The sequence below is a fragment of the Aotus nancymaae genome, unplaced genomic scaffold (assembly GCF_030222135.1).
Source record: "Aotus nancymaae isolate 86718 unplaced genomic scaffold, 86718_ANA_hifiasm-v0.15.2.pri h1tg000010l, whole genome shotgun sequence".
NCBI classification, from domain to species: Eukaryota; Metazoa; Chordata; class Mammalia; order Primates; family Aotidae; genus Aotus; species Aotus nancymaae.
In genome coordinates this window covers 16,548,698-16,573,740 of record NW_026988421.1, presented here as the reverse complement: position 1 = coordinate 16,573,740, position 25,043 = coordinate 16,548,698, and the positions used below count along the sequence as shown (strand labels likewise).

Genomic DNA, 25,043 nt, shown 5'->3' with positions numbered 1-25,043 from the left:
AAGGGGAGGACCATGTCCAGCTGCCCCAGAGATGAGGGTCACAACCACCTCTTCCTGAACCTTCGGGGCCTTCCTGTGTAATCAAATCCCCACACCAAGAGCACTTTTGATCCAACTTCCTCAGGCTGAGAACCACCAGCCAAGGACAGAAGATGTTAGCATGAGCCTTGCCCACAGAACCACTCACATGGGGTCCAGGGCGATCTTTTCAATACCTAAGTGATAGAGTTTGGCTGTGTCTCCACCCAAATCTCATCCTGAATTCTAGCTTCCATAATTCCCACATGTCATGGGTGGGACCTGGTGGGAGGTAACTGAATCACGGAGGTGAGTCTTTCCCATGCTGCTTGTGATAGTGAGTAAGTCTCAGGGCATCTGATGGTTTTACAAAGGGGAGTTTCCCTGTACACACTCTCTCTTGCCGGCTGCCATGTAAGACGTCCCTGTGCTCTTTGTCTTCTGCCGTGATTGTGAGGCCTCCTCAACCATGTGGAACTGTGAGTCCATTAAGCCTCTTTCCTTTATAAGCTACCCAGTCTTGGGTATGTCTTTATTAGCAGCATGAGCACAAACTAATACACTAAGTTAGGCCAGTCCCTAAGGAACCCTCTGGAGGCTTGCAGTCTTGCCTCATTCAGAGAAAGGGCAAAGTCATTCCTGTGGCTGGCAGCCCCATCTGCGTCCCCTTTCCCATCACTCTCTCCTGCTCGTGCCAGGCTGGCCTCCCTGTTGTTCCTCAGACACACCCAGAGCTCTCTGGCCTCAGAGCTTTTGCGGATGCTGTGCTCTCTGTCTGGAAGGTTCTTCCTGAATGTCTCTGCCTGACTCACTCACCATGTCATTCAGGAATCTGTTTAAGTCACGTTATCAGAGAAGCCTTCCCTATCTAAAGTAACTCCCCTGTCCTGCAGAAGCCCAGCTCCTGTCCTGTTTTCCATCCTGACACTTATCAACACTGACACACACTGTTTATTTGTTGTCTGTCTTCTCTCACTGAATGTCAGTGCTGGGATGGCTGGGTTCCCATCCCTGACACAGTGGGAACACCGTAACTATGAGTCTAGTGAAAGAACGTGGAAACTGCACTCAGACTCAGCCACTTCCATTGCTGACCAGAGCCTCATGCCTCTTGGCCTCTCTTTCATCACCTTTCTGCACTGAAATCTCACAACTTGCAGTCAGGAACCACAGAAAACATCAGACGCAGTCAACCTATTTGTGGTGTACCATCCCTCATTCCTCCTTGCAGGACAGCCAGGTCTGCTGTGGATCTCGACTCCCCATTCACACTGAAGGCTGAATGCTCTGTGACCAGTTCTCAATTTGGACAATGCTCTCCAGTCACAGCAGCCCAGGCTATTCTGTCTCCCAGCCCAAGAAGAACATATCTGTTACCCCCAGGTGAGTCTGCACCAACATCTGTGCGGGAAGCAGTTAGTCATCCTCCCAAGCCCCAGCCACTGGGATGTACCATTGAGGGATGTGTCGTATGGCTCAGCCTCTTCATAGTAGCCCTCCGGAGACTCCACCTTTGGGATGGTGAGCTGTTTCCGTTCTGGAATCTGTGGTATGAACAAATAAGACAAACATTTGCAGATACGGTACACTGGGGGCAACCTGGAAATAACTCTTTGGGTGAAGTCTAGAAGACAAAAATGCCCAGTTGGACTTTAAGCTTTAATCAAGTTGGGAGGGAGAACATGTAATGTCATGAATCCCATCAGTCACCATCCACAGTGTTGGGTCTGTAGCCATGGAAGGGCTGTGGGCACACTGTCTAACCTTGCCAAGACTCAGCTTTCTCCCCTGCAAAATGAGGTTCAACCCCCCTACGATACACACAAAATTTCATTATGTACATGGTGTATCACGCACTTAAAGGTCCAGAGAGCGCTAGGCTGTTGGGATAGCTATTGTGGCTTTTAAATAGAATATATTTTCTAGAACGACAAGGGCTAATCAACAGCACATGTAGAAAGAGGACCAGGTTTCTAAATCCCACACTTTTACCATACTATAGTTGAATCATTCATTCAGCAAATATTGAATGACTTCCATGCACTAGCTGAGAGGGACACATCGAAACATCAGGAGTCAGTCCTAAGAAAAGCTTGAGTAGCTGGTGAATTTTTAATAGCTCCTGGTCAAGTGCATTGTGATACAGTAGTGCTATAATGGACAAGGTCAAAGCTCTGTGGGAACCAGAGGAGGGTGAGAGGAACATTTAGGACCAAGGAAGGATGCCCAGGGGATGTGATCTTTGAGCCAAGTCTCAAAGAGGACCCTGAGCTTCTTATGTGGGATGAGGTAAACACGTGTAATTTGAGTAGAATAAAGAACACATGCACTGTGTTAGAAGCACAGAACATGAAATCATTCTCCATTCCTCCCTTATTTCACCTGCATAGTCGGCACTAGACTATGAAGCTATGCTTCAGTAAGCTACCTGTATAAGCAACCATGAGGGAGAAAGAGAGGCAACCTGTTGCATTGCTGTTATGAGAGACGGGCCATGGATGTGTAAGCACCCTTGAACATGGGTCTCCAGCGTTTTTTTTTTTTTTCAGACAGAGTCCCACTCTGTCGCCCAGGCTGGAGTGCAGTCGTGCAATCTCAGCTCACTGCAACCTCTGCTTCCTCGGTTCAAGCGATTCTCCTGCCTCAGTCTCCCAAGTATCATGGATTACAGGGGTACACCACCATGCCCAGCTAATTTTTGTCTTTTTAGTAGAGATAGGGTTTCACCATGTTGGCCAGGCTGGTCTCCTGACCTCAAGTGACTGCCCGCCTTGGCCTCCCAAATTGCTGGGATTACAGGCGTGAGCCACGACGCCCAGCCCCCACTGTCTTTCTGAATCATGAAACTCCACGGGAATATGCATAAAGAGTTCACAACAGAAGTGGCAGAACTGGAAACGTGCTCCCTCCCACTCTTGATTTTGAGAAAAGTCCTTGTGCTGGGCCCTCTGTATGAGAGGGAAGGCCTCGGCCTTCAAGGAGGCTCCAAGTGAAAGCACAGGTGGGGTATAGAATAGGGGAGGTTGGAGCGGGGAGATGATGGAGGCAGCAGCCAATGGAAGGACCGTGCAGGACCTGAGCCCTGAGCTCAGACGGACCCCTGTGCTTTAGGGGAGAGGATAACGCTAGGAATCCAGAAATTCCTGCCGTGAAAAATGAGTTTATGTGAGGGACCCATGATGGAGGTAGCTCCCCTGGTCCTGGCCCAGGAGATGGTGGGAGGGACAGGCAGCCTGTCCCCAGGCCCTGTGGGACAGTCCTCAGCCTGAGCTGCAAGAGTATCCAATTCCAGCTTCCCCAGGGCAAGGATACCAGGGTCCCCAGAGTCCAGTCCTGTATGACTTAGAATCTACAGTCTGTCTATATAGACCCTAGAGTTCATGTAACTTGATTTCAATCCAGGCTTTAGGACCTCATAGATTTAATTCTGGGTATGTGACAGCCTCTCTGAGCCTTGCTTTTCTTTATAAAATAATACTAGGGTTGTCTTGAAAATTCAATGAGACAAAACGTGATAGTGTTTCCACAGAGCCTGGCCCATAGTAAATACAAGGAGGCCATTGTCGTCACTGACTGGGGCCCCTCCATAGCCCCAGGGTCCACAGGTTGGGCAGCAGGGACAGTTAACGTGACAGGAGCCCAACTACTGGACCGTTGTCCTGCAAGCTGAGACGAAGAGGCTCGCCCTAACAGGGCATCACAGAGGGTTAGCTGAGGCCAGGCCACAGCCCCGGTCCAGCAGCAGATCTGGTTCTGTCCCAACAGAGCCGATACGAGGCACAGGGCAGGCTTGGAATAGCCTTCAGCCCTCCCCTGGCATGCAGCACCCCACACAAAGGAAGGAATCAAAGGATTTGGTCAATTTCTTAAGCAAACTGGACACTGTACTGGGCCAACAGACGCGCTGCTGAAGGGAGCCAGGTGTACAGCACACCTCCGCCCTGGCTCCTGCCTGGCAGCCAGCCCTAGCAGACAACAGGGTGCCATTGGTAACTGCTAGCACATGGGCCTCCCTCTTTGCCAGCACTAGCCTGGAGAGATTTCTCTCCACAATCAGCCTTTCCTGGTCCCCTTGGCCAGCCAGCAGCCTGAGAAAAGGCTGAGATGGTGAAAGACTGCCCCATGGTCCACTAACATGCTCCCTAGGGTCCACGGAAGAAGAGTCCTCCTCTTGCCCCCACAGCAGTAAGGACTCCCCAGCCAGCTCTAGTGCTCATGCAGCCTGATCTGGCTGGGCCTCCAGCTCCAGCCTCCAAGTAGCTCCATTCCCATCAGGTGAGGCTGGGACCCTTCTCTCTACAAGGATGTGGGTCCAATCTGGAGAGAAGCTCTGGGCACCCAAGATCTGGCTCCCAGGTCAGAATTCTGGAAAGTCAAACAGGACAAAGGGAGGCGTGAACCCGTCTGCGGGAGTTCCCCAGGGGTCACTATCACCACAAGTCTGTCACTGGGGGCCCCCTGTTCTGTCGAGGGTAGAGCCAGGCAGTGTCTCTAAAGCTTCTGTTGAGAAGAAAGAAATTGCTCAGAGGCATCTGAGCTGCCTGAGGTGTGCAAAATGTATCAAGCCCAGAGGGACGGGAGTAGGGGACTTCAGGCACTTTTCTCCCCTCCCCATTCCTGGGGGCAACTGTTGGCCTTTGATTCCTCACCAGCTGCCTCATCCATTATCTTCAGGTTCCTGGAATTTATGATACAAAGAACAATGTTTAGCTGATCAATAGCTTATGATATTTTAACTTAAAATATTGGTAAATAACTTAAAAACTGCCTCTTCTTTTTCCTTTGAAAACCCACTTGTAACTGCCGCCAGTAGAAGTATGGATTCAGGGTAACTCGAATCTGTGCTCCTGGGCTGCAGCCCTCAAATTTGGTCAGAATAAACTCTCCACTTATATGTATTAGCTCTGTTTTTTGCCTGTAGGTTGACACTGCAAAATCTGAAAACAGCTCACTATGGAGAGACAGTGCAGGGCAGGAGGGGAGTCCGATCTCCAGAACCAGGCTTGAACCCTGACACTGGGATACCCTCATTGTGACTCTGACCAACTCACTTGACCTCTGGACTTGGCGTAAAATGGGGAGAGTAGAAATATCTGTCACATAGGGTTGCTGTACAGGACTGAAGCGTGCCTATCACTATTCAATACTTATTAGCTTTTACTACCCTAAAAATTAAATGTAAAAATAAGAAAGGGAGAAAAGTTTTGCGTATATGTTTGCTGGAGGATAAACCAATATACTCTGGTGTGGGTACAGAGGAGACCGCAGGATGGAGTCCCAGCTCTCAAGGATGCTGGGTTAAATGAGTCACATGATTAAACCGACACAATGACCTATTATCAGAGCTCCAAGGAGAGAGAGCCTCATCCCACAGGGTTAAGGAGAAAGGGCCATTATTTTAATTATCATCATCATTATGATGGCGAAGACTACGAATTATACATATACTTTCTTGAGGTGGAGTCTCGCTCTGTCACCCAGGCCGGAATGCAGCGGCATGATCTCAGTTCACTGCAACCTTCACCTCCCGGCTTCAAGTGATTCTCCTGTCTTAGTCTCCCGAGTAGCTGAGATTACAGGCGCACGTCACCACGCCTGGCTAATTTTTGTATTTTTAGTAGAGACAGGTTTTTGCCATGTTGGCCAGGCTGGTCTCAAACTCCTGACCTCAGGTGATCTGCCTGCCTCGGCCTCTCAAAGTACTGGGATTACAGGAAGACCGTCAATATTAAATGAAGATGCAGAAGAGATTTTAACGTCAACACCTGAATAATTTTCTGACTAGTGTGAGCGAGTCAGGCTTGGCAGGATTGACCAGACCAGAGGTCCAGAGGGCTGCAATTTTTTTCAGGAAAGGGCCAAGTAGTAAATATTCTAGGGATTTGTGGGCTATCGGGACCTCTGTCTTATCTCAGCTATTCAACTCTGCTTACTGTGGCTCAGAAGTCCACAGACTAATAAAACTAAGTAACTGTGGCTGTGTTCCAGTAAGACACTGTTTACTAAAGGGCGCTGCAGATCAGATCTGGCCACTGAGCTACAGTTTGCCAACCCCTGGCTTAGACTAGACACAAGAGCTGATGAGGGGTGGCCCAGAGGACCTGAGGCATCCTCGCAGCTCGAAGCACCCCGCCCCAGAGTACACTGTGGAAGGCTCCCAGGTGGGGGTGAGCGGACAGGCCAGCCCCAGCCTCCCGGACTAGCCATGGCGACATCCTTTGAGGGAGTAGGTGGCTTCCTCCACAAAGCAGCTCATGTAAGAGCAGGACCAGTGCACATCCAGGCCTCAGGGGGACGGTGTGGGTGGAGGTGGCCATGTTAGCCAGACCATCAACCGTGGCAAACAAACATCTGTTTCTCCGGCAAGGACCACAGCACCTGGCTGTGCCAATGGCAGCCTGGAGAGGCCACAGCTGCCTGAGTCACTGTCCACACCCACGAGGTCACTCCAAACCCCTGGCTGCCCTTTCTATTGCTGGACAGACCTGCTCTCTACTGAGTCCGTAGGGTTGGTGTGAGGACATCCAGGCTCGTGACTGACGAGTAGACCGAACCTGCGACCAAGGCATGATCCTGGCCCCGCCATGGGTCCTGAGGACCCCAGGTGGACGTCCAGGTGCTGCTGCAGGTGACGGGGAACCCAGGGCCGGGCAGCTGTGTGGGGCCAAACCCTCAGCAGGATGAGCCTCCCTGGCACTTTGAAGCTCTGGGATCAGGGGAGGAAGGGATGGGTTTTCTGTCTGGGGAAGAGAGGCTACAGGGCATGCTGGGCTCAGGCTGGGGTTCCTGCGGCCACTGCCCCTCCCTGCTCATGTTCTCCTCCTCCTCCAGAGCCACAGATATGGCTCCATCCTGACATTGCTCCTCTGGGGGCCTTGAACTAAGAGAGATGACTGCTTCAGCCTGATTCGACTGGAGAGGAAGCCTGAGGGAGTGAGGATGTGTGCTCATGTGTGTGGCAAGGCCAGGGAGAGTCCCCAGTGGACACCACCCACATCTCCACACCACATCTGGAACCCCCTGGGGTGGAGGTGGGGCCCTTGCAGGAGACCAGGAGGGACCTAGACAGGGGAGTTGCGGTCCACACCCCTCTCTGGTCCTTCGCAGCAGAGAAAGTCCACAAAGTGGGAGGGAGCTGCCTTTTTCCATCAAGTCAGCTGGCTTTGCTAGAAGTCTCCCTGGGGCCGGGAAGCTGTCCCCAGGAACAGTTACCACTTGGCTGAAAAGCCACCTGGGGACTGTGCCATTCCCAGGTGCTGATATTTTCCCCAACTGCAGCAGCAGTTTCTCTCAAACAGGGACACAAGCCCTAGTCACAGGCGACAACCCAGGAAGTCTCCTCTAGAGGGGGCCATGTACCCCTTCCCACACTCAGTGTCTGAGGCACAGGGCACTGGCAGAGGAGCAAAGCCAGCACCGGAATCCCAGGGCTCACAGGGACTCACCATGGCCCAATTAACTTACAGCTTCAGCCAGGTCCCAGACCCTGGGCCCCTCAGTCCATGCTGTCTATAAAACACAATTTCTAGAATGCTCATATAGGACTCGGTGCCCATGAAACTCTGCCCCTACCCACCAGGTGAGGACCCACCAGCAGCTGCTCCTGCTGTGGCAGAGGATGGCACTTCCACTAGCAAAGCTCAAGGCACGTTGGTGAGAATCAGATGCTCGATTTAAGATAGAAAAGTTCCAGCCTGGCTCAGAACAGCCACCTTTCCACTCCTACCACCCAGCAAGCAACTCGGGACACACCAGAAAACCTCTGGTTAAAGCCGTCAGCAAATGGATGGGACGGCAGAGGGGCTGTGCTGTTCCCCCAAGTGCTGGGGCTGAAGGTGAGGGGAGCCCAGCGCTGCAGGGAGCACAGTTGGAGCCCTTGCTCTGCTACAGAGAGCAGCACATGTCAGGGAGGCCCAGGCTGGGGAAGGAACTGGGAACCACAACAGAAAACCTGCACTGAAAGCCCGGCCTAGAACCTCCCGACTGAGGGACCCTGGCCAGTGGTTTTTAACTCTGAGTCTGTTTCTTCACATGAAAAACAGTGATGAAAATACCCATCCCTTGATGGGTGGTGGGCGGATGGTGTGTGTGCACGGTGTGGGGTTGAGGCTCAGGGTGTAGCAGTCACCGGCACTGTCAGCATCTCAGGGACATCAGGGACTCAGGATCAGTCTTGACCTCAAGCTTCACTCAGCCTGAGATGAGAAGTCCCCACCAGCTGTCACCCAGCTCGACGGACGGCATGCAATGGGACACTGCCCCAGATACCCTGGAACTGCCCACCACCCCACACAGTGGAGTCATATCCTCAGCTGTGGCCCCTGCCTGCCAGGAAGGCACGAATGAAGGGGCCGGTCCAGAGCCATTCTGAGGCTGGGACCTCCTCTACAGAAACAAGAGGCCACAGATCAGGCGATGGCCACTCGGCGGGAGCTTAGCTTCCTGCTGGTACTGACCACAGGCCCCCTGGCTACCCATATAAACCCTTCTAAGCTGAGACCCTACTCCCTACCCAGGATCCCTCCCAGCTATCCCCTACAGAGGATGGAGCCTGGGTTCAAATTCTGACTCTGTCACGTATAGGCTGTGTGACATTAGGTTTCCTCACTCTTAAAATATAGATACTACCACTTACCTCACTGAATACTAGCACAGTATGCCACACACAGTGCCAAAGGGCTGCCAGCCTCAGCCCATTGAATAAGGCCATCGGATGAGACAGATGTGAGTATTTCTTCCATATAAACCAGGAAATAGAGGAGCAGAGACTTGAAATAACTTGCTTAAGGTCAAAGAGCTAGTAGCAGGCAGAACTGGGATTTGAACCCACATCCATATAATTTTACAATTCCATCCATCCAAAGTAATGGATATTTATGTATGGCCTGCATGTGTCCATGTCTGCAGATACTGGACGCAAAATAGTAAATGAGAGACAAGGTCCCTGTCCTAGGGAGCCGACGTCGGGAGAGGAGGCAGTACACAGCACTGTTCCAGTAGCAGGTGCCACAGAGTGGGTAACTGGCGGTGGGTGGACAGCAACCCGGGTGCAGATGGGGGAGGGATGCCTCACTTAGCCAGGTCAGCAGAAGTGTCTCTAAGAACTCTGGAGAGATGAGAAAGTGGTAGGGGCCCGGGAGGTGCAAAGTCCCTAAGCAGCCCTGACCACAGTGACAGAATCCAGGGGCAGAAGGGAGGCCAGTGAAGACCCTGGATAAGGGGGTGGGACACGCGACTGAGCGAGATCATGGGCCTGGGGCCATGCTAAGGAACGGGATGTTTTTTCTATGTTTAATGAGAACTATTGGTAAGGTTCAAACAGGAAGTGCAGTATGATATGATTTATGAATTTTTACTTTTCCTTTACTTTTTAACTGTAGAACAATGTAGGGGATTATTATATTTATTTATTTATTCATTTATTTTATATCTTAAAGATAGGGTCTTGCTAGGTTGCCCAGGTTGGGGCCGTGGCTATTCACAGATGCAATCACAGTGTACTATAGCCTCAAATTCCTGGCCTCCAGCAATCCTCCTGCCTCAGCCTCCTGAGTAGCTGGGACTACAGGTATGCAGCACTGCACCTGGCTTTTGCAAAGTTTGTAAAGGTCACTGTAGCCTAGGCTGGTGACCACAGCTGTGCACGGCCCTGTCCACATGGTGCTGGGTAGAGCCTTAGTAGCATCAGGTGGCACTGATCAAATCTCCCCAGACCCAGCGCCCTCAGCTTCTGGGGTACTGTGGCCCCAAGCAAATCACCTGTAGGCAGGTTTACTTTTGCTCTGTCCCTAACTGCACCTTGCCCCAGTCCCTGTACACAGCAGCTGCACAGAAAATGCCAGACACTTGGTGGGCAGATACCTGTGAAGACAACTGGAAGTTCAAGGGGCTCACATCAGGGAAATCAGGGGTCCTCGGCTGACACTTACCATCTTGGGTGGTGGGAGGTCTGGAAGGCTCTTCTGAGGGGCCGAGGAGTGCTGGCTGGGCTCCCCGTTGGGCAGCAGGCCCTGCTCCTCAGGCACTGCAGGCAGCAAAAGGAGAAGGCTTTGGTGAGGGATGCTCGGCCTTACACAGGGTCTCCTTACTCAGAAATGCCCAGTCACATGCACCCCGTGAGTTCTTTTTGAGCAGTTGTTAATTACCCAGGCAGGCGGTCCCTGGAGCTGAAGTTGTTTTTCCTCCAAGAATAGGGTGCAATAGTGCTCCAGTCAAGTGCCTGGCGTTGCTGGCAGCCTCTGTACCTGCTCCCCTACCCACCCCCCATGCCAAAAAAAAAAAAAAAAATGGTCTAGCCACAGAGCTCCGGCCAGCAGAGGAGCTGCCTAGTGGCCACTATATTCAGCCGCTCTCAGCATGGACCCTGTGATTATGGCTCTTTCCTCCCACAGTTTACCCGGAAGGCAAGTGACCCTGGCCAGAGTGGCCAACCTCATCTGATGAGTTCTGCCAAGTCCCAGGCTTGGTGGGGGGCAGGAAGCGAAGGAGCCACAGTGGGGAAGTTAGGCCACCAACCCTCAGTGCACTTGGAAGGAATGGTGCCGAAGACACTTCCTAGCATATCCGTTTCAGCCAGCCCTGGGACAGACAGGTTCGGGCAGGCCTGACCTCGGGGCTTTGGTGGCTGATGTCTCAAAGACAAGCCTTCAACAGGACTGAGTGCTTTGCAATGCTGGTTCCCACCCCTCTCTAAGCCTTTGCATTCAAGTCACAGGCCCGGGAGTTAGGAGATGGAGCTTCTTAGCCTGCCTCTTCTGCAACGAGGCAGGTTGGCATACTTCTGGGCCTCCCTGGAGGCTTTAAGGGAAAGCAGAGAGCAAAACAGAGCAGAAAAGTGAGGCACCACGGAAGACATCACATGTCCTTCCCACGGGAGAGAAAACGTTCCGCCAAAGACAGCACCTTTGAACATGATCTTTGATATCAAGGCAGTCGCTGACACCACCATTTATTTCTCTCCTCTTCCTCAACACAGACTTCTATCTAAAGACATAAAGGCAGAACTGTGGGATCAGCACCACACACAGCTGCTTTCTTCGAACATCTGAATTATGACTTCCTGTTCCTGGGATGATGCTGGGAACAGCCAAAAAGTTTTAGGGCCAGATTCCTTATCCAACGGGCAAGGAGGGGGTGGCCTGTTGAAACATCCCAAAATACATCAACCCAAAATACCACCAACCAAAATGAGGCTTCCAAAAATAACTCCGCCAGGCCGGTCTGTATGCTGGCTGGGAGGAAGGAAAGGTGGGAGAACCAGCTTGGACCTCCCCGCATCCCCGGAGCGGCCGTCCCTTCAGCACCCCAGCCACATACCTTTGCCTTGAGACTCTGCATTCTGTTGCTTGTTGATGGTCACTTTGTTCATGTAAATGTACTCCTCATCGGAGCCTGCAGAAGGAAGGAGACACGGGCTTCGTGTGACTTCATGAAGAGAAAGGGCCTCCAGCTAGAAACTCTGTTCCCCCAGAGCACTTTTCATCTGTTTGTGTTCCAGTAAAAGCACACAGCATTTTCAGGGGATTGAAAGAGTAGTCCAACATGGAAAGAGCTGACAGATTTCCAAAAGAGAAATGACAAGTTGCTGACTGCTAGTTTTCTAGCCTGGCTGAAGGTGCGGGGGCAGGTAAGATACAGAAGGATAGCTTAAGGAATAAAAATCTTGCACTCTGAGAGGCCAAGACAGGCGGATCACTTGAGGTCAGGAGTTGGAGACCAGCCTGGCCAACATGGTGAAATCCCTTCCCTACTAAAAATACAAAAGTTAGCCAGGCATGGTGGCATGTGCCTATGATCCCAGCTACTCAGGAGACAGAGGCAGGAGAATCACTGGAACCCTGGAGGCAGAGTTTGCAGTGAGCAGAGATCGCACCGCTGCTGGAGAACAAAGTGAGACTCCATCTTAAAAAGAAAAAAAAAAGAAATCTTAAGTTCAAAGATCTGCCTTCTATCCCACCAAGTAGAGATGTGTCTGAGCTTCCTAGCATTACGTTTAAATTGTAAAATATTTCTGATAGGCTGGGTGCAGTGACTCATGTCTGTAATCCCAGCACTTTGGGAGACCGAGGCAGGTGGATCATGGGGTTAGGAGATCAAGACCATCCTGGCCAATATGGTGAAACCCCGTCTCTACTAAAAATACAAAAATTAGCTGGGCATGGTGGCGCATGTCTGTAATCCCAGCTACTTGGGAAGCTGAGGCAGGAGAATTGCTTGAATCCCAGAGGCAGAGGTTGCAGTGAGCTGAGATTGCACTCCAGCCGGTGGAGGGGGAGTGGGGGCAGAGAGGGAGAGAGGGAGAGAGGGAGAGAGGGAGAGAGGGAGAGAGGGAGAGAGGGAGAGAGGGAGAGAGGGAGAGAGGGAGAGAGGGAGAGAGGGAGAGAAGGAGAGAAGGAGAGAAGGAGAGAAGGAGGGGGGGCTCCATCTAAAAAAAAAATTCTGTCATTCTCACTCTAGTCTGAATTACTTGAATGGGTTAATCCAAGTGATGTGTAGATAAGGCAGGTCACACTGAAGACTTGGAAGTTTAGCTCCCAGGCCTCTAGGGCCATTGGATGGGTGAAGGGGGACTGGAATACCCAAATCACGAGTTTTGAGTTTAAAGGGGTAAGTATCCCAAGAGTAAGAACTGGAGAGCCACCAGCCACTGGCTCTACCGTATAGATTATACCCTGCGGTGACACAACCCATGCTCTCCTTTAAAATCACTTCTGCACAGTTTAAATCACCTTTCCCATGCCTGTCTGGGCAGAGAAAAGCTGGCCTCATAACTCTTGCTCCATTTCCAATCCCCCAAGGCCCCTTTCTTCAGAAGCCTTCAGAGGAAGCTCATCCTAGTGTTTCTCTTCGTCAAAATCCTCTTGAATTTCTTCTGCAACCTGAATTTGCATTTCCTAGAAACTTGTGGCTGATAAATTCCAGTGGTTGGAGACTGCATTACTGAGCCAAAGGACCCAATTCTAACCTCTGGCAAAGGAAGCAGTTCAGCATCACTCTGTTCCACGGCCACAGACCGCCCGAACTCCAGCCAACAGGCCTGAAGAGCAGGGCCCCGAGAGCCAAGAGGAACAGGAGGGGGCTGAAGGCAGCCTCAGTGATCAGTGCCTGTGTTCGTCACCTTGGTGCCTTGCCCTGACAGGACCAGTCAGCAATGTCACCCCGTGCCAGGGACTGCAGCAGTTATGGGTGGGAGCTATGAGGTACAAATGGAGAGAACCAGAACTCAGACTCCCATCCATTGAGACTCAAAGGGGGCTGGGTCCCTTCTCCAGAGCATGATGCAGGGGAAAAGCGCCCTGCAGGGAGAGGCAGGAGATGGGTCTCAACCAAAGCTTTGCCATATGGCATAAATCTGGGCAAAGCACCTAACCCTTGTGCCTCTGTTTTCTTGTCTGCATAGCATGGAAAACAATCATGACGAAATATTGCCTGTTCAACCAAACTCTTCCGTTTTCAAGAGTACAAAACTCAGGTACTAGGGGCTTGAAAAGGTAAGGTAACCTTGCAACTAACAAAGATGAAAAATGACAGCTTAAAACATGGGAAATGACTCAAAGGCTGAACAATAGGAAAATGGCAACATAAACCACGGCACATCAACACATGTAACAGCAAGTCACCTTTCAAAACTAGAGGGATTACTGAAGAGTACATAAATTGGCATGGCCATTTTAGAGGATAAATTTTTGTGTTCATATTCTTTGATCCAGCATTTCTACTGCCAGAAATTTATCCTGCAGATAAACTCCAGCATTTACAGAAAGTTCTATTTGAGGACATTCACTGCAATGTTGCATAATTTTTTTTTTTAAAAAAGAATACAACTTAAACATCTACCAATAGAGGGCTGGTTAAACATTAGGATTCATCCGGCATTGAACTCCACCCAAGGTAGCTCTGTGTCTGCTGTTTATGAAGATATCCAAGACTCAGGGTTTAATTATAAGATCATGTTTCAGACTAGCAGAAAAAGTTTATGAATTGTCAACACATGGAAATGTGTGCATGCAGCAATTCTAAATATAAAATAATGTAAAGCAGAAACGGAGGCAAACCACAAGTGCTCCAAAATACTCAGATAATGCTGATAAAAATCAGAAAAGGAACTGGAACATAAATAGTGTTCAGTGTTCTTTTTTTTATATCATTAACTAAGTTCACGCATCTGTACAAAAAAATAAAAGATAAATGTTATTGTTTTAAATGTTCGATTCTGAGCTGGTGCTTTCTAAGATGACGATTTGTAAATTGCAGAGAAAACTCAGGCTGGCCACTTCATGAGGGTGCATCGGCCCACCTTGGGTGTGCTGTAGGCTGAGGCTGACTTGGTTTTGATTCCCAGAGGATTGCTAATCCAGGACTATCCAGGTTGGGAAGTAAGAGGCTCCTGAGACCTTCTGCAATTGTGGGAAAAGTTCGGTAAACCTGGTCCCAGACAGAAAGGCTGCGGACAGGGAGGCCAGACTTCTCAGTCCTGTTTGGGAGGTGGTAGCCTTGGGCTAGAGAACTTTCTATCATTCACTCAAATTATCTCCAGAAGTGCATTCAGCATCTGCACTGTACTAAGTGCTGGGTATACAGCAGAAAACAAAACAGATGTTGTCTCTGCCTTTGTGAGCCCCATAGTCTAGCAGGGGACACAGAACTGAATCCAATCGTCACACAGTGGATGGGAAATGACTATGGCCTGAAGGTGTTGGGAAGGTGAGCCGGAAGTGCCTGGAGGTCTGCAGAGGGTGGTCTTTCCCAAAGAACTGGCATGGGGTGGGGGAGGAAGAACATGAACCTCTTTGCTACCATTGGATAGAGAACAATTGTGCTTTCTACGAGAGGGGCAGCCACTGAAACATCCCTAGAGCCTCTGAGGGTGGGGGTGGGAGTGTGAGGCGGGTGTGGGGGCTGGCAGGGTGGGGACACAGCTCTCACTGGTGAAGGCTGAAAGAGACCCCAGGGACCCAAGCCCTCCACAAACAGATCCTAGTTTGTGCCTTGACCTCTCCATCCAGACAAAAAGCAAAGAATGCAGAAAATTTGTGTTACACCAAGAAAAGAAAAAAAAAATCAAAGATAAGGAAACCCAGATAGACAATTCCATTTGTAAAGTGTAAATGCACACATACACATCCTGCCCAAAATGCATGCAAGTGCCCAACAGCTCAGCCTGTGTGGACCACGGCTATCTAGAGATGATCGCCTTGCCTCTACCTACGAGTCTCAACAGGCTGAGCTAATTTTTTGATAGAGGCAGGCCTGGGAGGCTGAGGGAAAGAATGCTGTAAATTCAGGTGTGGTATGTGTGTTTAGGATTCTGTCCTGTGCAACACAAGTTACTGCAGTGCGATAGAGCAGGCGGAGATAAGGTCAGGTCCACCTGCCCAGGCCCAAGCTCTGGCTCTGACCTCAAACATGTGCCCTCAGGCAAGTGACTTGCAGAGGGTTGGTTTCCTTGTGGGTAAAATGGGAATAAGCTTTGGGATGAGGAATGAATGCATGTCATTTACTACATTAAGTACAGGGACACACAGTACACAGTAAATATTGGCTGCTATTGTATCTTCTGCAGAGTCTACCCACTTTGTAGTCAAGGGGTACGAAGAGGACCAGAAGGGAAGTTCTGTTAAACAGTGGCTACTAACAAGTGGGCTTCTCTTCTGAGAACACAAGCCCCAAGCCTCAGAGTGGCTATGCATGGGTGGCACTCTGGAGGCGATTCACCTTGGGGAACCCGTGACCAGTTCCCAGCAGCTTCCCACCCACTACGAGCTGCAGAGTCCAAGGAGAGGGGAAGGCCTGACTTTATAAGAACTGATCAAGGGCAGAACAAAAGGGTTATCCTACAGGAAGCCACATCACAGGTTAATTCAAAAGAGACCCCACGTAGGAGGCGCTGCCAGAGTGGTTAGCACCAAGAACCATGAGTCAGACCTATCACAAACAGGTGCTTTCCAGTTCCCAACAGAGGCGTTCTTTATCATTGAACGTTCAAGGTGGAGCACATCTAAGTGGTCTGGGGAGTGTGCTTTACAGAGGATTCCACTGATGAATCCTTCATGGAGTGAGTCATCCCCCTCTAGCTTTCCCGCTTTGTAATGTGGAGTTCCCATCTGCGTTCCCATGGTGGACTTCTTTGATGTGTTGCTGACCAGCACTCGCAGCGGCAGGCGGTAGGCTGGTGAACGCTCCCTACAAAGCCTTCGGGAGCCTGGGAAACTGCAAAGGCTGAAGGAAAACACCTCTGATGAGAGGCTAGGGCAGATGATTCCTCCAGAAGAGAAGGCAAATGGGCATATACCAACATGCCTCGGCTTTACGACTGCTATTCAGAGACCAGAGACTAGTTCCACAGGGAACAGAGGAGGGGAGAGGCCTCCAAATGTAATCTGGCATACTCATGTTGGATACAATGAAGTATTTCTGGACTGTGATGACTGGGGCAGGTGGAGACTTCCCTTTTCTGGCAGGACGTGGGCTGCCCCTGCTGAGAGGCAGATGGATTAGATGTCCTCACATGGTCCCTGACTGTCCCCAAACAGCACTTCCAATTCTCAAACATCTGACATCAAAATCAACTCAACTGTTAGGACTTCACAAAAAGGTTTTTCCTTTCTTAAAAGAATCTGAATTTGCTAGAAAGAAAATTATATGTCCACAAGAAGAACTTATTCAAGAATGTTCATAATACTCCAAATCTGTGAACAATCCTAGTGCCCATCAACGAGTGAAAGGATAAACAGATTGTGATCTATTCAGACACACGCAATGGCATGGGTGAAACTCCAGAGAAGAACCCAGGAATACGGTACACATCATATGAATCTGTTTCTACAAAGCGCCAGCACAGGCAATATTAATCCATGCCAGGAGAAAGTCAGCACAATGGTTGCTTGTGTTGGGCAGCTGGGAATGGCCAAGACAGAACTTTCTGGATGATGGAAATGTTCTATATCTTGTTTTGGGTGATAAGGACACCAGGGGTAAACAACTATCAAAACTCACTGAATTATTTTACATATGTGCACATTATACACGAACTCTATCTCAATTAAAAAAAGACAGAAAAATTATGGACTCAGGGTTCTGCAATTTACACAGTCTTCCAACTATGTTTTCCCTTGGGTTATATCATACTGAGCAGGTTATTTAAACTCTCCAGGTCTCCGTTTCCCTCTCTAACAATTGCACCAGCCTCACAGAGAGGTCTTGAAGATGAAACGGGTTATTACGTGTACTCCTGGGAATGCTCAATACGCCCTCGCTATTATTATAGTTTATTATTCCATTTCTACTTTCAACCAGCATGAAGGAAGAGTGCTTTGAAAATACTTTAAAACCTCATTCATGGGCTATGTCAAGCGGTGAGAGATTTCTGGGGCTCCCGCCCAAGTTGGGTCAGTCCTACACCACTGCTATGTTGTGAAGTGTGTCTCCTCAAAATTCATATATTAAATCCGAGCACCCAGTATACCTCAGAATATGACTGCATTTGGAGATAGGGTTTTCAAAGGGGTAACTAAGTTAAAATAATGTCATTGGGGTGGCCCTAATCCACTATGTCTGATATCCTTATAAAGAGAGATTAGGGCCCAGGCACAATGGCTCACACCTGTAATCCCAGCACTTCGGGAGGCCAAGGTGGGTGAATCACCTGAGATCAGGAGTTTGAGAACAGCCTGGCCAACACAGTGAAACCCTGTCTCTACTAAAAATACAAAATTAGCCAGGTGTGGTGGCGGGTGTCTGTAATCCCAGCTACTCTGGAGGCTGAGGCAAGAGAATTGCTTGAACCTGGGAGGCAGAGGTAGAAGTGGGTGGAGATCATGCCACTGCACTCCAGCCTGAGTGACAGAGCAAGACGGTTTCAAAACAAACAAACAAAACCAGAGAGGAGATTAGGGCCGGGCGCAGTGGCTCAAGCCTGTAATCCTGGCACTGTAATCCTGGCCGAGGCAGGGCAGATGGTTTGAGCCCAGGAGCGAGACCAGCCTGGGAAACATGGCGAAATCCCATCTCTACCAAAAAAAAAAAAAAAAAAAAGAAAAAGAAAAAAGCTGGGCATGATGGCATGCACCTGTAGTCCCAACTACTTGGGAGCCCAGGAGGTTGAGGCTGCAATGAACCATGATTGCGTCACTGTACTCCAGCCTGGGTGACAGAATGAGCCTCTGCCTCAAAAAAGTTAAATTAAATAAAAAGAGGAGATTGGGACACAGACACAGAGGAAACCCATGTGAGGACACAGGGAGAAGGCAGCCGCCAGCACGCCAGGGAGAGAGGCCTCAGGAGAGGCCAAACCTGTTGGTACCTTGATCTTAGACTTCTGGCCTCCAGAAGCGTGAGAAAATAAGTGTTTATAGTGCCCAGCCTGTGGTCCTTAGCTGCGGCAACCCGCACGGACAGCCATTTGTCTGCAAGGAGGCCTCTGCCCCGCCGGGACCCACACTCACTGCTGCTTTTGGTGTAGAGCCGGAGGAGCTCTGCCAGGCAGCTCTTCTTCACCAGCGCTGTGCTGCTCAGGTTCTCCTGGTCCAGGATCTTGAGGAAGTCATCCAACTCTGTCAGCAGCTGCTCCAGGGCTAGGGACAGAAAACAGAAGACACTTACAGCACCTGCCCTCTTTCCAAAGGTCCAGCTCAGATACACCTCAAACCCTCTGGTTCCAAGAGGAGGGGTTTGCTGTGAGGTCTGGCAGCATGTGGGGTGAATGGGCAGGAGGTGGGATACCCAGCTTCAGGGCCACAGGGAGAGACAAACAGGCCTTTGGCTTGGAGATGAACAGCCCCCGCTGAAGCCCCAAGCCTACCAGGTGCTGGAGGAGTGACGACGGCCTCATCTGCCAACTTTCTATCTCCTTCACTGCAAAGTCTGCCCTCACAGGGCTCTCCAGGAAACTAAGAAAGCACTACCTCCAAAGTGTTTTGAGGGCCGTTGAGCTCTGCTGTTAGAGCTGCGGCTAGAATCAGGGTTGGTCTCATCTTGATCCTCTCTGGGTGGCTTTGGGCCCAGTACTTCTTAGGTCTTTTAGGTCAAATGCTTTGTCAAATTCCTTCCAGCTCTGAAGTTTTATAGTTCCAAGCCACATCTTGGCTGCATGGCTTTAAAGTACAAATCTGTTCACAGGTTGTCCGTGTTTAAAAGCCACACCTGAGGCCGGGAGCGGTGGCTCACACCTGTAATCCCAGCACTTGCGGAGGCTGAGGTGGGCGAATCTTGAGGTCAGGAGATCAAGACCATCCTGGCCAACATGGTGAAACCCCATCTCTACTAAAAATACAAAAGTTAGCTGGGCATGGTGGTGCACGCCTGTAGTCCCAGGTACTTGGGAGGCTGGGGCAGGAGAATCACTTGAACTGGGGAGGCAGAGGTTGCAGTGAGCCGAGATCATGCCACTGCACTCCAGCTTGGCAACAGACCGGGACTCCATCTCAAAAAAACAAAAAGCCACACCTGTTCCTCAGAAGCCCCACCTGGCCTCCAAAGCCCCGCAGACTGCAGCAGCCTCACCCATGGTCACCGTCATACTCCGCAGCCCCGACACTGCACCCCTCTTTCCTTCTCTGGCTCTCATGCTTCACGGTCTTCTCCTCTGCTAAACCACACGTGTCCCTCTGTTACCGGTGGTAGTTATCACGCGGATCTGCGGCAGCCTCAGTTCTTGCCTTCTCAGAAGAAAGAATTCAACTGAGGCAAGTTTTGGAGCAGAAGTAAAAATTTGTTAAAAAGCTTTAGCTGGGCACGGTGGTTCACACCTGTAATCCCAGCACTATTAGAGGCCAAGAGTTCGAGACAAGCCTGACCAATGTGGAGGAAACTCCGCCTCTACAAACATACAAAGTTAGCCAGGCTAATTGTATTTTGCGAGCTTCTATAATCCCAGCTACTCAGGAGGCTGAGGCAGGAGAATCGCTTGAACCCGGGAGGCGGAGATCACTCCATTGCACTCCAACATGGGCAACAAGAGTGAAACTCTGTCTCAGAAAAAAAAAAAAAAAAAAAGCTCTAGAACAGTAAGGAAAGGAAAAAGCAGTCCAGCTTGGAGCACAACCACATGGGCGACTTGAGAAACCAAGCGTGAGGACTGACCCCGTCACTTGGCGTTTTATACGCTGGCATACTTCTGGGATCTCGCGTTACTTGTCCTGCCCGAGAGCTTACTGGAAGCTGCCGATTGGTTTCAGGTGTTTCTATTAGGAGCCTGCCTTTCCCTGACACTGGCTGTGACCAATGATTACTTAGAGAAACAGTTAACACCTGCCTGTCCATCACCTCGTGGTTCATCCAACACTCCTAGTGTGTGGGGCAGGGTGGGGCGCCCTCTCCTTCCCTGCTCATGTCTAACAAGCTACTCGCTGTAACACCTCAGGTCTTGGTCTAGATAACATTCCTCCCGAGATCCCTTCTCTGGGCCTCTTTAACCAGATAATCCCATGTTACCAGCACTGGCCTCTGTGGTGGGCTAAATATTGAGCCCCCAATGATGTGCATGACCTGACCCCCCCGAATCTGTGAATATGCTACTTGACATAGCAAAGGGATGTCACAGATGTGATTTAATTAAGGAGATTATCCTGGTTTGTGCAGGTGAGCCCTTATAAGAGGGAGGGAGCCGGGTAAGAGTCAGGGAGATAAGATGCCACCATGTTGGCTTTGGGGCTGGAGGAAGGGCCATGAGCCAAGGAACACAGGCAGCTTCTGGAATCTGGAAAAGGCGAGGAAGTAGATTCTTTCCTAGAACCTCCAGAGAAACAGAGCCCTGTGGCCCCTCTCACATTCGGATCTCCAGAACTGTAAATTAATGAGTTCGTGTTGCTTTATGTCACCAAGTTTGGTAGTCTGTTACCACAGCAATGAGAAACTAAGACACCCTCTCACAGCTCTGACTGTGCCACAGTGTAGCTGTCTGCATCACCATTTAGCTGCAAGCTCCAAGGACAGGCTTTGTGTGGAGCTCACATTTCCAGGGCCCAGCACAATGTCCAATAAATATTTGTGGACTTGGGTGGACATGGTGGCTCATACCTGTAATTCTTGCACTTTTGGAGGCCAAGGTGAGTGGATTGCCTGAGCTCGGGAGTTTGAGACCAGCCTGGGGAACACAATGAAACCCCATCTCTCTCAGCCGGGTATGGTGGCTCACGCCTATAATCCCAGCACTATGGGAGGCCAAGATGGGTGGTTCACCTGAGGTCAGGAGTTCAAGACCAGCCTGGCCAACATGGTGAAACCCCATATCTATTAAAAAAAAAAAAATGTAAAAAGTAAAAAGAAAAAAAAAAAAGAAACCCCATCTCTACCAAAAGTACAATAAATTAGCTGGGCGTGTTGGTGTATGCCTGTAATCACAGCTACTTGGGAGGCTGAGACAGGAGAATCGCTTGAACCTGGGAGGCAGAGGTTGTGGTGAGCCGAGATCACACCATTGCACTCCAGCCTAGGTGACAGAGGGAAACTTAGTCCCCCAGAAAAGTATTTGTTGACTAAATGAATAAATGAAAGTTTAGTAGCCTGGATTAGAACTAAAGACAAGCCCACTAAAAATCCAGGTATCTAGCAGGTCCTATCTAGCCAAAATATTGGAACAGATGGAATTTTTCAAAGCATCTCCTCCACTTATCTAGCTTATATAATAGTCACAACACTGAGAACCCAAACAATTCTTCCCCCAAATGGTGTCCATGAGACCAACTCCTAGAGTTTTGTTGTTGTTGTTGTTTGTGTTGTCTTATGTGTTTTTTTTTTTTTTTTTTTTGAGATGGAGTTTCACTCTTGTTGCCTAGGCTGGAGTGCAATGCTGTGATCTAGGCTCACCGCAACCTCCACTTCCTGAGTTCAAGCAATTCTCCTGCCTCAGCCTCCCGAGTAGCTGGGATTACAGGCATGTGCCACCACCACATCCGGCTAATTTTGCATTTTTAGGAGGGAAGGGGTTTCTTCTGTGTTGGTCAGACTGGTCTCGAACTCCCGACCTCAGGTGATCCACCCACCTCTGCCTCCCAAAGTGCTGGGATTACAGGCATGAGCCACTGTGCCTGGCTCTAACTCCTAGAGTTTACCACATGAACGAGCTGTTCTGAGACCTGGACCCCAGCAACTTGCCCACCATCTAGAACCCTTGGCCCCTCCTGCTTTCCTCGTGATTGCTCTGCTCCAGACCAGCATAAGCTCCCTGTCTGCATGGGCAGCCTTCATTTGTGTCACTGTGGGGGCAAGTCAGTGACTAAGGAGAAACAGGCACTTTGTGGGGAGCCTGCACTTATTAGCTCACCTCACCCCCACCCCCTTGTCTCCCTAGCATTGCTGGTAAGCGCCACCATGACACTGAGCAGATTTACAAGTAACCAGCAATGAGGGAAGGAGGGGGGGAGGCTGCCACTGGGCATACCAGAGTACAGGGCAGAGACTAAGCTCTTCCAGTAGTCAAATGTTTGCCCAAAGAGCATGGACTGCAGGAGCTTCTCCGCAGAGAGAGAAGCATCAGTGGGGATCAGTTACTATGGGCATCACTAGACGCTGCACCCAGCAAAAGTTGTCCTATTGACCTTGACCTTAACTAGTAGGGCCTCCCACCATCTGACCCAGCGGAGCTTCTCTGCTAGAGCTAGAGGCCTCTGCCCCATGCCCTGCTGTAGCCAGACTGGCTCACCAAGGGCCGGGAGCCACACTGCCAGCATCACTGTGCCCTCATCCAAGGCAATGGTGCTGCTGGGCCTGGATGACTGAGCTGAACCGGAGCAGAATAGGAGACAGCACCAAGACGGGGAAACTGAATTCAACAAGGAAATGAAAGGAGAGCGACGGTGGCAAAATCCCAACTCTTGCCTGAGATAAAGTCAGAAGGGACCATAATCCAGCTTGATCAATGTGACCCCTGACGGTCTGCAAACAAACATTTCCTACCATCAAGTCCACGAGCATTGATTCAGCATCTACTAGGCTGGCCCACGGAAGCATTTAAAAGAAAGAATAAAGCATGGTCTCCCAACTCAAAAGGCCTTAGTTCGCGTCGTGTTTTGTTTCTAACAGCTACTCATGAGTTTCCTGTCGGCTGCAGGAACTCAAAAGGCTCAAAAGCAGTGAGCTTAAAGAAGCCAAACCAGGGAGAATAAATTGAGGACAAGGACACTGGGCCTTGAACTCAGCCTCAGGGGATAAGGGAAAGTGAAAGGGCCTTGCGAGGCAGTTGGGGTCTCAAGCTGCATTTTTCCTGACTTCTGAGTTTCTCAAGGCTGTCCCTCTGCTGCCACTTCAAAAAAAAAAAAAAAAAAGCCACAGAAACTCTAAGTATCTTTTCACTTCCGCATCCTTGGCTATTCCCAAAAGCTGCCCGATTCCTGGAAAATGGCCTTTGTTTCTATTACACGTGAGCCAATATGTACCAAGCCAAAGGGTGGAAAGTACTGGGCCTGGCCCTGGGGAGACAAAGGTGACCCAAGGGGTCTTCAGGCCTCCCAGGGGCTCAGTGAACACAGGGTAAGAAGAGAACTAATCCAGGGATGTTTCCAAGGACCAGCAATGCAATGAGGAAAGTGAGGCAATCTCTGAGTTTATCAGAGAAAGGAATTTTGGCTTGTCATTGAGGAATGCATAGGAGCTCACTGAGGAGGGGCAGAGACATTTTAAGAAAAAGGGATGGCGGGGCACAGTAACTCACATCTGTAACGTCTATAAGTCCAGCACTTTAGGAGGTCAAGGTGGGTGGATCACCTGGTATCAGGAGTTCAAGACCAGCCTGGCCAAGACGGCGAAACCCTGTCACTACTGAAAATACAAAAACTAGCCAGGCGTGGTAGCGTGTGCCTGTAATCCCAGCTACTCGGGAGGATGAGGCAGGAGAATCGCTTTAATCCAGGAGGCAGAAGTTGCAGTGAGCCGAGATCACACCACTGCCCTCCATCCTGGGTGACAGAGCGAGACTCTGTCTCAAAGAAAAAAAAGAAAAAGAAAAAAGGATAAGATGCTCAGAAAACTTGAGCCCTGAAAGCACATGGTGTGTCTGGGAAACCACCCAGTGGCTCTGTGTATCGGGGGCACATGGAGCATGGCGGGGCAGGGGTGAGCCTCAAAGGGAAGAAAGTGGGCTTTGAGGCCAAAACTGTGGATTGGGGTGATGCAGATGAAGAGGGTTTTATCGTCCTGCTTAGAAGTTGGTGCCTCATTCTGCAGGGCCATGCAAGGCTGTTTTTCAAGCAGACTAGAGAGAATAATCCTGAAACAGTGGGGAGGATGGATGGAAGGGGGCTGGCAGCAGAGGCAGGGAGGCCAGTTAGAGGAAAAACTCATAAGTGCATATGGAATGATGAGGGTGTGAGCTAATCACAGCAGCTGTGCCCCATGCCATCAGCTGTGCCCCATGCCATCAGCTGTACCACCTCAATTCCCACAACCACCCTGCGAGTGCACAGCTGCGGGAATGGGCTAAGGAGGCTGAATTACAACCTAATTTGGCCAATCCTTGGTGCGTTGTGGCATGGGGGATCAAATCCAATCACTTCCAAGTTCAAAGCACTTGTGTCTGCCATCCATCTGCTGGCTGTAATCATTCCAAGGGAGCCAGGAAAGTGTATCTGAGTCATGGCCCCTGCCCTTCAGTCCTTCATACTCCACAAGGTAAAGGGTATAAAGATGAAGAAAAAGAGTGGACTGGGGACAGGAGACAGGGAGAGCCCACAGGACCTGCCGACGTATGTCGGCACTGAGTGGTGGAGACGCGGAATGCCATCAGACACTGGTGAACCAGGCAGTGCCTGCCTGTCAGGGAGCGGGTGGGCCAGGCAGATGCGTGGGGGAGAGTGACTCTCGGGTGCTGTCTGCTGGGGACAATGTCAATACCCTCCTTTTCTTCTAGGCTGTGGCAGGTGAAGGGAAGCCCCAGGGTTGAAGGAACTCAGGCCTGGGGACGAGAGAGGGTCAAAAGGGCAGGCTGTCACTCCCCTTCCTCTGTAGATCAATATCATTATTCCAGGTCCAGCCAGCCCTTCTCCATGAAGCCACCGTGACCAGCGGCACTCAGCCCTCCTGAGGTTGTGGAC

At 50.3% G+C, this 25,043-nt stretch overlaps 1 protein-coding gene across 5 annotated transcripts in view; it reads right to left on the bottom strand.

Annotated features, from left to right (window-relative positions):
• AFAP1L2 (actin filament associated protein 1 like 2) overlaps nucleotides 1–25,043 on the bottom strand; it is a 116,224-nt gene that overhangs the window by 31,126 nt on the left and 60,055 nt on the right. For all 5 annotated transcript variants that reach the window (XM_064373810.1, XM_064373813.1, XM_064373814.1 and 2 more), the window contains exons 2-5: nucleotides 18,462–18,590; nucleotides 11,335–11,409; nucleotides 9,948–10,042; nucleotides 1,472–1,562 (exon numbers count right to left, since the gene is read on the bottom strand). In XM_064373810.1, the coding sequence (XP_064229880.1) occupies nucleotides 1,472–1,562; nucleotides 9,948–10,042; nucleotides 11,335–11,409; nucleotides 18,462–18,590 (390 nt within the window). The remainder of the gene's footprint in view (nucleotides 1–1,471; nucleotides 1,563–9,947; nucleotides 10,043–11,334; nucleotides 11,410–18,461; nucleotides 18,591–25,043) is intronic.